We start from the raw sequence: 11200 nt of genomic DNA, 5'->3' as shown, positions 1-11200 counted from the left end.
CCACCTCTCTACAAGTGCCCGTTAATCACAGACGAGGGCCGACAAATGGAGGAGCCAAAACCCCCAACACCGCCATACCTCCTCAATGAGATACTAACTTTCGTACGCTGGGGAGGACAAATCGAGTGCAGATCGCTCCATAATCAAGCTTTATTTGACAGGAATATTGGAAGGCAATCGGAATTGGAGCGTAAATACTCTGCGCTCCCTACTGAAAAGCTAAGGAACGCGTGCCACCGCCGATACTGCAGCCGTTCTCTTGGATGGGAGCTCCGTTACCTCAACTTACCCCCGAGCTTAGTTGCAAAGGTCACGGAGTGTACTGATATACCGCAACAACACCCTCACCCCGTTTCCCACTTTATCACTTCCACCTGGCCGGCAGGCCTGTCGTAGAATACTCCACCCGACAAGGACGTCACTTCCGGCGCAACGGCTCTCTAGAGCCGAACATATTGGTGCCTCAATCCTGGCCAGAGGTTGCATCCAAGTATATACTTTTTTTTGTTTTGCTAATTTGTCAAATGGAACCAGCGACATAATTAAGGAAAATTTGACTTGGTGGTTGTTAAATCCAAATCTCTTTCTGGATGATATGCATTTAAGTTTTTGATTTATGTTTAATGTATTTATTTTTCAATACTCTCACCATCAAACTAAAGCGCAATATGCTAGTATAGATTGTGGGGCAAATGAAACTTAGGAATAAATGATTCTTAAAATGTTAGAATTAATTTCACGGAATACGACAATCAAAGACCGGCGAAACCGCCGTCTACGGCCCATTTCATCCCAATATCTCAAACGGTAAGAAGGGTTAGATTGGAAGTCATCATTTGAATAAGAGAAAGCAAATACAATAAAATATATCTCCAAGGTGCTGGAATTCAATCTCGTTAGATTATTTTTTGGGTGCAAAAATTCATTTGATAATTCCGTAACCATATGGTCCTTTATGGATTTACAGACTATGCCAGAATTGGTTACAATTAGCTCGAAAGTATATTTTTAAAAAACGCGAATTCAAAATGATATCAATGGTCGTTATATTTTGTCCTTTGGAAAATTTATACCTCGTCACCAAGAACCTCTAAATTATAGAATAAACCATAAAATAGAGCTTCAGATGTTATTTTTGAATGATACAATAGGTTATAATTAGGGCGAGTATGAATATGTACTAACTGGTGGAGGAAATAATAGAGCGAATTATGTAAAAGCAAGAGCCACAAAAAGAGAAAAAGGGTATGAACATAAGACTAACACACATAGAAAGTGCTACAAAAATTTAGCAAACTGAAAAATAATGAACAGCTATAGCTCTTTAACAGATACCGAGAATAGTCACCCTACTAATATGTTATCAAGTATACATATATACTTTGGAAAAATATACTCAGTGTTATGTCCTATTCTTTGCAAGAAGCGAACCTTCTTTAAAGATGTCTTCATCTACTGTTGACGGCAGGTTTTTATTTGAGATATCGATTGCAGGAGGAGCAGGAAGTCGCTTTGCGAGTAACGAGCCTTGCGTAAAAGGTTCGGATTCATTCAGCTGCAGTAGAGTTTTGCTAGATTGGTCAGCTTGTTGCTGGTATTGCTTATGATGATGCTGTGAAGCCGCAAAAGATGTATTCGACATTGAGGTAGGTGCCATTAATGTAGTTGTTGCGGCTGGAGTAGCAACCAAGTATCCAGCAGAAGACGTTGTCGCAAGAAGCGAGCCTTGCTGGAATCTCAGCTTCTCATCCAACTGGACAAGCGTTCCTCCTCTCCCTCCGTTCACATTTTCAAAAGAAGAGGATGCGCTTTTTCGCATTGATGAGGAGATATTTGATGGGGGTTGCTCAGGACGTGGAGTAGAGTCCAATTCCTCACGGTTGGCAAGCAGTGAGCCTTGAGCGAAGGTAAGTTCGTCTTCAAAGCTCAGGAGTTTGCCTCCGCTTCCACTTGCAAGCGCTGGCGACAAAGGATTAGGCGACCTTGGGGTTAAGGGTGGGTCTTGGTTCAAAGTAACCAGAGGTTGTGGAAGGTTCTTTTTGGCTGGTCGCCCACCGGTGTTAACTGAAACTGCAGCTCTGCTTCGGACCTGCTCATCATGCGATTTTATATTGCCCCCTGAGCTTTCAGTTGGGTAGGAGAAGCTCTCAGAAGCGTTGTTTTTGGGAGGTGGTAAGGGTGGAATATTCAAGAAATCTGCAGAGATCGGCGGCCGTGGAATTGGCTTGAGGGGATCTTTAACCCGGTCGGGATACGTTTCATACATCAAATGATTCTAATCCAGGAAATATTCATATATCACACGTTTGAAGGAGTCCATTCCTTGATGCTGATGTCAAATCTCCTTACCTTTGCTACACGAATACTCAACACCCAATCCTTCATCTTTTCCATGTGCTCGGCACAGAGCATGTGAAGATAGTCATCAGAGTTTTCGAAATGGCGCGAGCGTTCCTGCGATTTGAGAGCAAATAAGAACTTGGTCGGTGCCTTACGCACTGGCTGCTTTACTGTATACACGTCATAGGTCTTGATACTGCATAAAAATGTCTCGTTCGCTCCCTGAAATAACTCAACAGTTAAATATCTTATGATTCTGCAATTTCAGGCATTCTCAGCGCAAAACCGCATTCTACCTTGTTATCTTTGCTGTAATACAAACAATCCTCACGCCAATGTACAAATCGTTTTTGCCACTTGCCCTTCCTGATTTCTACATACAGCCACCCAAAGAGCTGAGGATAGCTATTTCCCAACACGCTCTAAGCAGATCAGACATGCTCAATACACATCGCAGACATATACGATTTACAAAATTTTGGATTACCGAAACCGTCAATGTGTCACGATAAGGATAGCGCACTACAACCAGCCTATTGGTGCTCTCGATATCCCATGTGCCAACTATATCTGTCACTATTTCCCATTCGCGTACAGCACGCTCCATTCCCCAGTCATTTGCTTCTTCGAACACTGCCCATTCTTCCGAGGGGTCAATAACCCCGCGCTGGAAGAAAGACCGCAAGATCATGCCTATTGTCATAAGCGAGGTGGCTTGAATTGTTTTGAACGTATTGGTATCATTTATATAGATACGGATGGGCGTCTAATAGAAAAATTGACTCGGATGAGCATTCTATTTATGAATGGTAAATCGTATGCCTGTTGAGTATTACTTTCACTATATTCGCTTCTTGCATCTTGTGCAGAGCGGCTTTAATCTTTTCCGAGTGCGTGTAGGCTGGCCGATCCCCGTGCAGTTTTTCAGTTGACTTTTCATGTTCTTGTTGCCGAGCAGGACTCTTTACTGATTTGTATTGCTCGTGAACTGTCTTTACAAGACGCTGGAAATTATGCAGGGAAGCCCCACCCGATGGCACGGGGATTTCGTTGATGTAGGTTGCATTTTCCATCTCTTGGCTAATTAGAGTGCCTAAAGGGCGCTCGTCCTCTTCCTCCTCCTCGTTTGTTTTCTCTCCTTCCAATACGCCTTGTTTTGCGTCAAACGCGTCGCGTGCGCGACTGTCTTCGATGTTTTCCACCCCATAGGGCCAAGGATCGGCATCTCTAGGTCCATTCCGAGATTGCGAGTCCATTTCCTTCTCCTCATCGTTTGTGGGCATGTCTTGCGAGGGGGCTGAATTAGGTTGCAAAGCTAAGCGCAGCTGGTCCAGCTCCTCTTGCAACGCGTCGAAAGAGTTTCCGAGCAATACAGGGGTTTGGTTTGGTGTGAGAGGCATCTGAGCAGGCTCTTGTAGTTTGTACTGAGGCTTGAGGGAGGGCGGAATGTTTTGCTCTAAGCACTACGGAATGAATTATGTTAAATGGGGCGCTGCCGACTGGAGCAGAGGGGGAGGCTATACTTTAGTTAGTTCGCTTACGGTGCTTTCCAGTTCGCTGAGGAGAGTATTAAGGGTTTCGGACATAGTGAGCAACTTGGTCAGCAGGAGCAAATGAGGGGAAGAATGGGAGCAAGAGCCCGTCGCTGTCCTTCTCACTTTTCAAACAAATTGTGCGACACACATTGACCCCACTTTTATTCTTGGAAAGTATTTAGGTTTGTCAGATTTCTGAAACCCGCTTATTTACTATTTCGTTCGCGTGAAACTCTATTTTCCAATCTAACCCTTACTTCACGGCACTATTGCATCCGGCATTTATAAAAGTCATCACAGCCACCCCCTATGACTTCTTTATCCCATGCTTCCATTCGTGATGGCTGGTTTTTCGAGGCAAACGACATGTGGCCTGGCCAAGGTAATGTGCCCGCCCCCTCGAATGGCTGGCCCTTTTAACAAAGCTCGTGATCCTTTTTTCATAACAGCCAACGCATTCAGGGTCAAGCGCATCCTGCATCTAGAGCAAACAAAATATCAAGAAATCCTCGTTATCGAGACTTCTCATCACGGTAATGCCCTTGTTCTTGATAATATAGTCCAGTGTGTTGAGCGTGATGAATTCTCTTATCAGGAGATTATTGCACATTTGCCACTTCACTCTCACGCTTGTCCAAAGCGGGTAGGTTAATGATTTCAACTGGAGCTCGAATTAGCGGGAATCATTCGTATTAATAGACATACTGTGTCAGGTTCTTGTAATAGGAGGGGGAGATGGAGGAGTGATTAGAGAGGTAGTGAAGCATGAATGCGTTGAAGAAGTAGTGCAGTGCGAGATCGACGAGGTAAACCTCATTTCAACCACCATGCTCTTATTTGAAAAGCCATTCTTAAAATACAGCGACGCTAATTGCACTCATATTGCTTAGGCAGTTATCCGTGTTTCCAAGCAGTATTTGCCGAGTATGTCGGTGGCTTTTGCTCACCCAAAGGTTCGAATCCACATAGGTGATGGGATCGCGTTTCTTCGTGAGAATCCAAATTCGTTTGATGTCATCATATCCGACTCATCTGATCCCATTGGCCCCGCTGAGGCCCTGTATTCCGCCGAGTTCTTCCACCTTATGAAGGGTGCTTTAAGGGGGGATGATGGCGTGGCATGTTCTCTCGCAGAGACCATGTGGATATCTGTTGGGGCTGTAAAGGAGCTGGTTGAGAGGGTTGGGAGTGTTTTTGAATCGGTTGCATATGCTCGTTGTGCGGTTCCTAGTTATCCAAGCGGAGAGATAGGATTTGTTGTTATGTCCACTCGCAGTGGCAAAGATTTCGCCAGACCAGTGCGACGATGGTCTAAACAGGAAGAAAAAAGGCTGTGTAAATATTATAATGCACGGATACATAAGGGTGCATTTATTTTGCCGCAGATGCTTCTAAACGAGCTGGAAGATGTGTTAAAGGGAGAAAACAAAGAGGAAGATGAGGAATAGGTCTTCAATGGAAGTTATGAGCTTTTTGTCGCTCAGGATATCGTTTATTTGTTTGGGTACTTTTTTTCTTGGACACTCTTGGGTTGAAAGTAGTTATGCTTTTTAAAGTTGAAGTTTTTTCTTTCATTTTTGGTGGCAAAATTGGTTTATGAGGCGCAGTGCAAATTTTTCTTTTATAGCAAAAAGAACACCCTTGTGAGGCGATCTTTAGTTAATCTGTTAACATCATATTGATGTCCTTTGATGTGGTGACAAAAGACATCTGTGAATATAGCTATTCTTTTTTGGAATGGTGTTTGGCTAAAACTTCATACTTGATAAAGGCGAATGAAACACTATCTCCATTTCTTGCGAAGTTTATCCACGACGAGTATATATGTATATATATATATATACATAATTTATAATGGGTGCGCTATGCTCGTGTTTTAAGGAAGATGTTCCATCCTTAGATGAGGAGGGTAAATTTATTGGATTAATCTTGTACATTGCTCTCTTGTTCCTAACCTCTAGTTTTCGCTATTCGAATCATTAGTTGAACTCTCTCATTTTCATCTTCTTCGTTCAGTTGGTAAAGGAGCCTTCGGAAAAGTACGAGTAGTTCAGCATAAACGATCGAAAGAGTTATATGCTTTAAAATATATTAATAAGGCAAAATGTATAAAAATGCGCGCGATTGATAATATAATCTCTGAGCGTAAATTACTAGAATCTGTTGATTACCCTTTAATCGTCAACTTGAGATATGCGTTTCAGGTAAAATGGCTAGCGGTTTATGGACTACAATTAGAAATGACTGAATACTGCTATATTTAAAGGACGACGAGAACTTGTTCATGATAATCGATTTAATGCTAGGCGGTGATTTGCGATTTCATCTGGATCGAAGGGGTAGCCTTCCCGAAAAAACAGTACGGTTCTACGCAGCCGAAATATCATTAGCCTTAAATTACTTGCATAACAAGCGCATTGTCCATCGGTAATCTTTTCCAATTGCTTACATTCCGACCTATCTTAACACTGTACATCTTTTCCAGTGACATAAAACCCGATAATATTCTGCTGGATTCAAAAGGACACGCTCATATAACCGATTTTAATATTGCGGTGCACTATAGTGGGAAACCTCTTACTGCGGTAGCAGGTTCACTTGCTTATATGGGTAAATAAAATAAAACGCTTTTCCATGACCCTCTAATATTAATAGTGCATGTTTCTCCCCCCCTTCTATATTTCAGCTCCTGAAGTTTTGCTCAAGCGTGGCTATGGCACTTCGGTAGATTGGTGGTCGCTTGGCATTGTTCTCTATGAGCTATTGCTCGGAAAAGTAATCTCTCTTCTTCCTCTATGACGACAATAGGTGACTCATATTTTAAATTTATAGCGACCTTACCGGGCAAAATCAAATGACAAACTCACCCAGGCTATACTTCACGAGCCTCTCCAATTTCCTCAGATCGTCTCCGATCTCCTCTCACCCGCCTGTCTCGATGCCCTCAAGCAATTTTGCCATCGTGACATTTCCAAACGTCTTGGATGCGGACCCGACGGAATGAAAAGACTACAAGATCACCCATGGTTTTCAGGAATAGACTGGGAAGCGTTAGAAAATAAAAATGTGACACCACCCTTCGAGCCTGATAATAAGCGGGCAAACTTCGACGCGATGCATGAGTTGGAGGAGCTGATGCTTGAAGAGAAGCCTCTTACAGTCCGCAAAAAGAAAGCCCAAAATATACTTGCGCGGCCATCTACAGGTGACACTACGGGGCCATCTGCCGACAATACTATTACCGGTAAGAAATTTGTGGAGGAACATGCAGAGGAACTACGCATTCTGGAGGAGCGATTCCAGCCATATGACTTTACGCGGGTTGGAGAGGTTATGCGCGAGCGAAAACGAAGCCATGCAGTGACGGGTAATGCTGCCTTGGAGTCGGCGAAAACCCCGGATGAAATGGACGGAAGCCGGTCCCTGTCGTCGGCGCACGAAGTGGGGGGCAATGGCAAGGGCCAGACGGAGGTGCAGAGTCCACTCTCGCCTTCGAATTTCTACCCCGCCTGTCCCAACTCCACATTGAATGCAAGCCAGCTTGCTCAAAACATGCCAGGGATGAGCGGGGCAATGTTGGTCCCAACCTCAATGAAATTGGAGGATTTACGAGCATCCAACGAGTTAGCGGGCCGAGATCTGGTGAAGCGATTCCCTATTCGGCGATCTACACGCGAAAATCAGGTCGAGAACCCTACCTCTACAAGTGTTGGCGATATGCCACTCGGAGACAGTGGGACCGTGGTGGGAGCAAGTGGAAATGATGTGGAGGCCGAGCCAAGATTTGTTGAATCAGCCGGTTGTGTGGAAGGAGGTGGCGAGGGGAGTGGGAAGAGGTGGAAGCTGCAAGGTAGAGCTGGTAGAGAGCCCGATGACTTTTACGCTAATCTTCCTCCCCCTCCAATACCAGCCTCATTGTGCGACTTATCACAAGAGTTGAAAATACCGGAGGCAAGGATGCCAAACTGTAAAGGAGAAGCATTTAATGCAAAAGAATGAGAGTGTGTTGCTTATTAATTTCGTAATATTTGTTTTATATTTGTCTTGAACTCTGGTATTATTTATGAACTGCTTTTTGAGCATTTTTCTCCAATAATACATTTCAACATTTTGCATAGCTCAGGCCTTCCGCCTGTCTTTTATTGATCTCTCTCCCTTCTAACTAAAGAATGTGGCCAACCGGGCTGCATCAGCGCATTCCTCTTCCACCAGTCGATCCCCAGCACCATTCTGAGTCCATCGGATTAACGTGGGCACTCCAGTCACTTTAGTTGCGGAGTCGACGCGATAGGGATGAGTGGGATTGTTTTTCCATTCGGAGCGTGGGCCGACAGGGCACTCGATAAGAAGAGTGTCTTTACCCTGAGCCTTGGTAGATTTGGAGAGAGAGCTGCGGATCGCGGGTTCGGCTAAAAGTGCGGATCGAAATATCATCAGAGATGATGCTAGAGATAAAACAGCACAGCAAACATGCAAAAAAAAAGGAGATCTCACCAATTACACAATCGGGGCACCAGGATTCTCCTGTCTGAGGGTCTTCGGTCCCTAGAAAATTGACACAAAGATAGATGTTAGTGAAAGGAGGACTTTTTCAACCATTCGACTCTGGATTGGTCGAGGTAGAAGCAAGAAATTACCAAAAAACAGAACAAATAAGCGTTTCCCTTCATTCAGCTGTGCAATGTTGGATTGGATAATCTCATGGAAGGCGGAGGGATTGGGAACGCGAAGGGATCGAAGCGACATATTTACTTTTACGGGATTTATTACGAACAGCAGAAAAAACTACGAGGCAAGTAACGTTTCAACGTCACTGATCACAGAATAAAATGGCCCGTGCTTACTAAAGCAATTACGGATTGAACTGAACTCTAATGGCTCATTTCAAAGATAACATAATCCTCCATACTCTGTTAATAAGCATTCCCCCAATCGAGAAGAATCCCAAGAAATGAAATATAAAAGAAGATAAAGAATAGGAAGAAGAAATGTATATATTGTAAGTATTTAATCAATATATTGAACATAAAACTAGCTACATAAACAGAAAGAGAAAGAGACAGATATAGAAAGAAGTAGGGGAGAAGAAAAAACAAGTATCAATAAATAATACTCTGGGACAAAAAGAATAAATATATGAAACATGTATAGACAGAGAAATAGAGATTCTTTACACACAATAATAGTATTTACGCAAGTAAATTTCCAATGGCCATCGGCCGTCTTCCCTCCTCTTCTCCACCGATTCCGCTATCCATTGTCATCAATGCTGGGTGCTTGGTGGGGGGTGTTGGCGGAGAGGATATAGCTAATTCACGAATGTTCGTGTTGCCATTCTTTGTAGGAGAACCTTGCGCAGCTGCTGGAACACTAGATGTAGGCCGGGAGGCAGAGGGAGGCGGTGTGTATAGTTTGGAAAAGCTGCTGAGAGTATAGGCCTCATCCAACCGAGGAGGAGAGAGTAGATATTGACTTGAGTCGTTTCTTCGCAACTGTCCCATATGAGGGGGATACGATATACGCTGTTGAAGAGGAGAAGTCAGGGGTGTCGACTGCTGCTGCGATTTTGTGCGTTGTTGTTGAGTACGATAGGCTATAGTTTCTCTTTTACCATGGTCAGTCTGCCCAGGGGTTTTGAAAGGATCAGAAGTCATGGAACCTTGTTGATAAGAGACATGTGGGCTGGGTGAATGACGGAGTAAAAGCATCAAGCGCGCTGCATCCTCATCACTAGGTATAGCCTGTTTTTCCCGATGTGGAAGCTGCTGGATGGGCGTGGAAAGTTTGGAGGGAATCCTAGGTTGCCATTGATTCCCTTTTCTTATTGCAGAAAGTTGGCGAGGTGTTTTAGGAACGGAGCCACTCATCGGATGCATTCTCTCCAAATCGTCAAGGCCATAGCGTTCTAAACCATTTTGTGATTTATATTTTGCAAATGCAAGACGAATCCTCAAACGGCGTAAGGTCTATTCGAAAAAGTAGAACGCGTCAGAAATTGCTATTGAGATCTTGAGTATATAGGAAAAAAAGTAAATAGTATACGTTGGTGGCATCTTCATGAGCGAATTGGTGTCGCGTGGTTGAGGATCGTGTAGTTGACATTCTCATTTACGCGAAAGATCAATCCGTGAAATAAGAATTCAATTAAATTGCAAAAGACCCCGCGTAGATTTAAAAAGTTGGCAAGGAAAAGAGTCCAAATCAGCTGAGATTTACGGTATGGAAAGATTATGCTTGATAATTAGACGCGAATTGACCAGAATTCAATAATGATTAAAAGGGGTACGCGAAGAAAAAAGAATTAATCACGCGGGCATTGCGCTGAAAAAAAATAAAAAAACAAAGCACAAAACAAAATTCAGAAAACGAAATACCCTAACACTCTAGCGGTCGCGTCGTTTGAAATCCGAATCAAAAATTAACGGTGTTTTACTAAACCAATAGAACAAGCTTTCCTCGAAACCTTCAGATTCTAATCCTATTTGCGTTGCTCTTCTGAAATATAGAAATCTCCTACATAAGACGATCTACACCGCTTGAAGAACTTGAGAATCTATATTTATATTTATACATTTTCTATTCATATTCATTTGAGTGGTTCATTCTACTGGATTATTTGATTGAACAAATTTATTTATCTCGCAATATATTTGTACTAGTTAAATGCAAAATCATATCGAAGGGAGAGTAGGCTAAATTATTCTCCAATTTGCTGCATATTAACTTCAATATAAAAGCTGTATTATGTACATTCGAATTGCTAGCTCTACCGTTGTTTAAGATATATCTGTTAAACGTATCCAAGTTCATTTTATTGGACGCCTGCAACAAAAGTATATCTCGCAGTATAAATAAAATATTTTTTCATCATTGGGGATGGTCACTATGAGAATCGAACTCATGACCTTCTGCTTACTAGGCAGACGCTCTGCCAACTGAGCCAAGTGACCAATTACACCACTGTCATAATTTCGTGTGCTCAAGATAGTTTAAGGAGATATTTGAAAAGAGATTGAAAATATAAAGAAACTAATAATACTCTTGTTACTTCTTGTCCTTACAACACTTAAGATCTAAAGACTATTTATACACTTAAATTACGTAAAGTAAGTCACAGAAAATATAATCCGAAGGCTGAACCAAAGTCTCGCTACGGAATATTAAATAGTAACAAACTATTGTCCGTGAAACCGCTACTATTCGCCTATTTATCCTAGCTTACAGCATATCCCTTCTCTAGCACACGACAATAAACTTGTTAGAATCTGTGTAGTACATGGGAGGATAGTTAAGATAATTACTGGTTTATTAAGGGGGGGGGAGGG

General features: G+C 42.8%; 6 protein-coding genes and 1 non-coding gene across 7 annotated transcripts; 3 read left to right on the top strand and 4 right to left on the bottom strand.

Annotated features, from left to right (window-relative positions):
- Positions 1 to 45: 45 nt before the first annotated feature.
- On the top strand, positions 46 to 396 carry VTP21DRAFT_5820 (uncharacterized protein; the record flags this gene model as incomplete). Its single annotated transcript, XM_069396384.1, has 1 exon — positions 46 to 396. One exon carries the CDS (start codon positions 46 to 48, stop codon positions 394 to 396), a length of 351 nt encoding a protein of 116 aa, XP_069247476.1.
- Positions 397 to 1402: 1006 nt separating this feature from the next.
- VTP21DRAFT_5819 (uncharacterized protein) lies at positions 1403 to 3926 on the bottom strand (the record flags this gene model as incomplete). The annotated part of the gene is made up of 6 exons (XM_069396382.1): positions 1403 to 2275; positions 2350 to 2562; positions 2637 to 2762; positions 2828 to 3106; positions 3177 to 3803; positions 3864 to 3926. 6 exons carry the CDS (start codon positions 3924 to 3926, stop codon positions 1403 to 1405), a joined length of 2181 nt encoding a protein of 726 aa, XP_069247475.1.
- Positions 3927 to 4184: 258 nt separating this feature from the next.
- On the top strand, positions 4185 to 5323 carry VTP21DRAFT_5818 (uncharacterized protein; the record flags this gene model as incomplete). Its single annotated transcript, XM_069396381.1, has 4 exons — positions 4185 to 4257; positions 4325 to 4518; positions 4589 to 4681; positions 4766 to 5323. The coding sequence occupies 4 exons, from the start codon at positions 4185 to 4187 to the stop codon at positions 5321 to 5323; spliced, it is 918 nt and encodes a 305-aa protein (XP_069247474.1).
- Positions 5324 to 5729: 406 nt separating this feature from the next.
- Positions 5730 to 7874, top strand: VTP21DRAFT_5817 (uncharacterized protein; the record flags this gene model as incomplete). Its single annotated transcript, XM_069396380.1, has 6 exons — positions 5730 to 5784; positions 5859 to 6079; positions 6142 to 6302; positions 6361 to 6485; positions 6562 to 6650; positions 6708 to 7874. The coding sequence occupies 6 exons, from the start codon at positions 5730 to 5732 to the stop codon at positions 7872 to 7874; spliced, it is 1818 nt and encodes a 605-aa protein (XP_069247473.1).
- A 159-nt stretch (positions 7875 to 8033) lies between these two features.
- Positions 8034 to 8621, bottom strand: VTP21DRAFT_5816 (uncharacterized protein; the record flags this gene model as incomplete). Its single annotated transcript, XM_069396379.1, has 3 exons — positions 8034 to 8284; positions 8370 to 8420; positions 8513 to 8621. The coding sequence occupies 3 exons, from the start codon at positions 8619 to 8621 to the stop codon at positions 8034 to 8036; spliced, it is 411 nt and encodes a 136-aa protein (XP_069247472.1).
- A 443-nt stretch (positions 8622 to 9064) lies between these two features.
- Positions 9065 to 9983, bottom strand: VTP21DRAFT_5815 (uncharacterized protein; the record flags this gene model as incomplete). Its single annotated transcript, XM_069396378.1, has 2 exons — positions 9065 to 9841; positions 9918 to 9983. The coding sequence occupies 2 exons, from the start codon at positions 9981 to 9983 to the stop codon at positions 9065 to 9067; spliced, it is 843 nt and encodes a 280-aa protein (XP_069247471.1).
- Positions 9984 to 10752: 769 nt separating this feature from the next.
- VTP21DRAFT_t250 lies at positions 10753 to 10825 on the bottom strand. Its single transcript has one exon. It is a non-coding gene; the product is annotated as a tRNA-Thr (tRNA).
- Between the last annotated feature and the right edge of the window lie 375 nt (positions 10826 to 11200).

The sequence above is a fragment of the Calcarisporiella thermophila genome, assembly GCF_041956535.1.
Source record: "Calcarisporiella thermophila strain CBS 279.70 unplaced genomic scaffold VTP21scaffold_24, whole genome shotgun sequence".
In the NCBI taxonomy this organism is placed as follows: domain Eukaryota; kingdom Fungi; phylum Calcarisporiellomycota; class Calcarisporiellomycetes; order Calcarisporiellales; family Calcarisporiellaceae; genus Calcarisporiella; species Calcarisporiella thermophila.
Note: the sequence above shows the minus strand (reverse complement) of the source record. Positions and strands in the feature narration are given on the sequence as shown.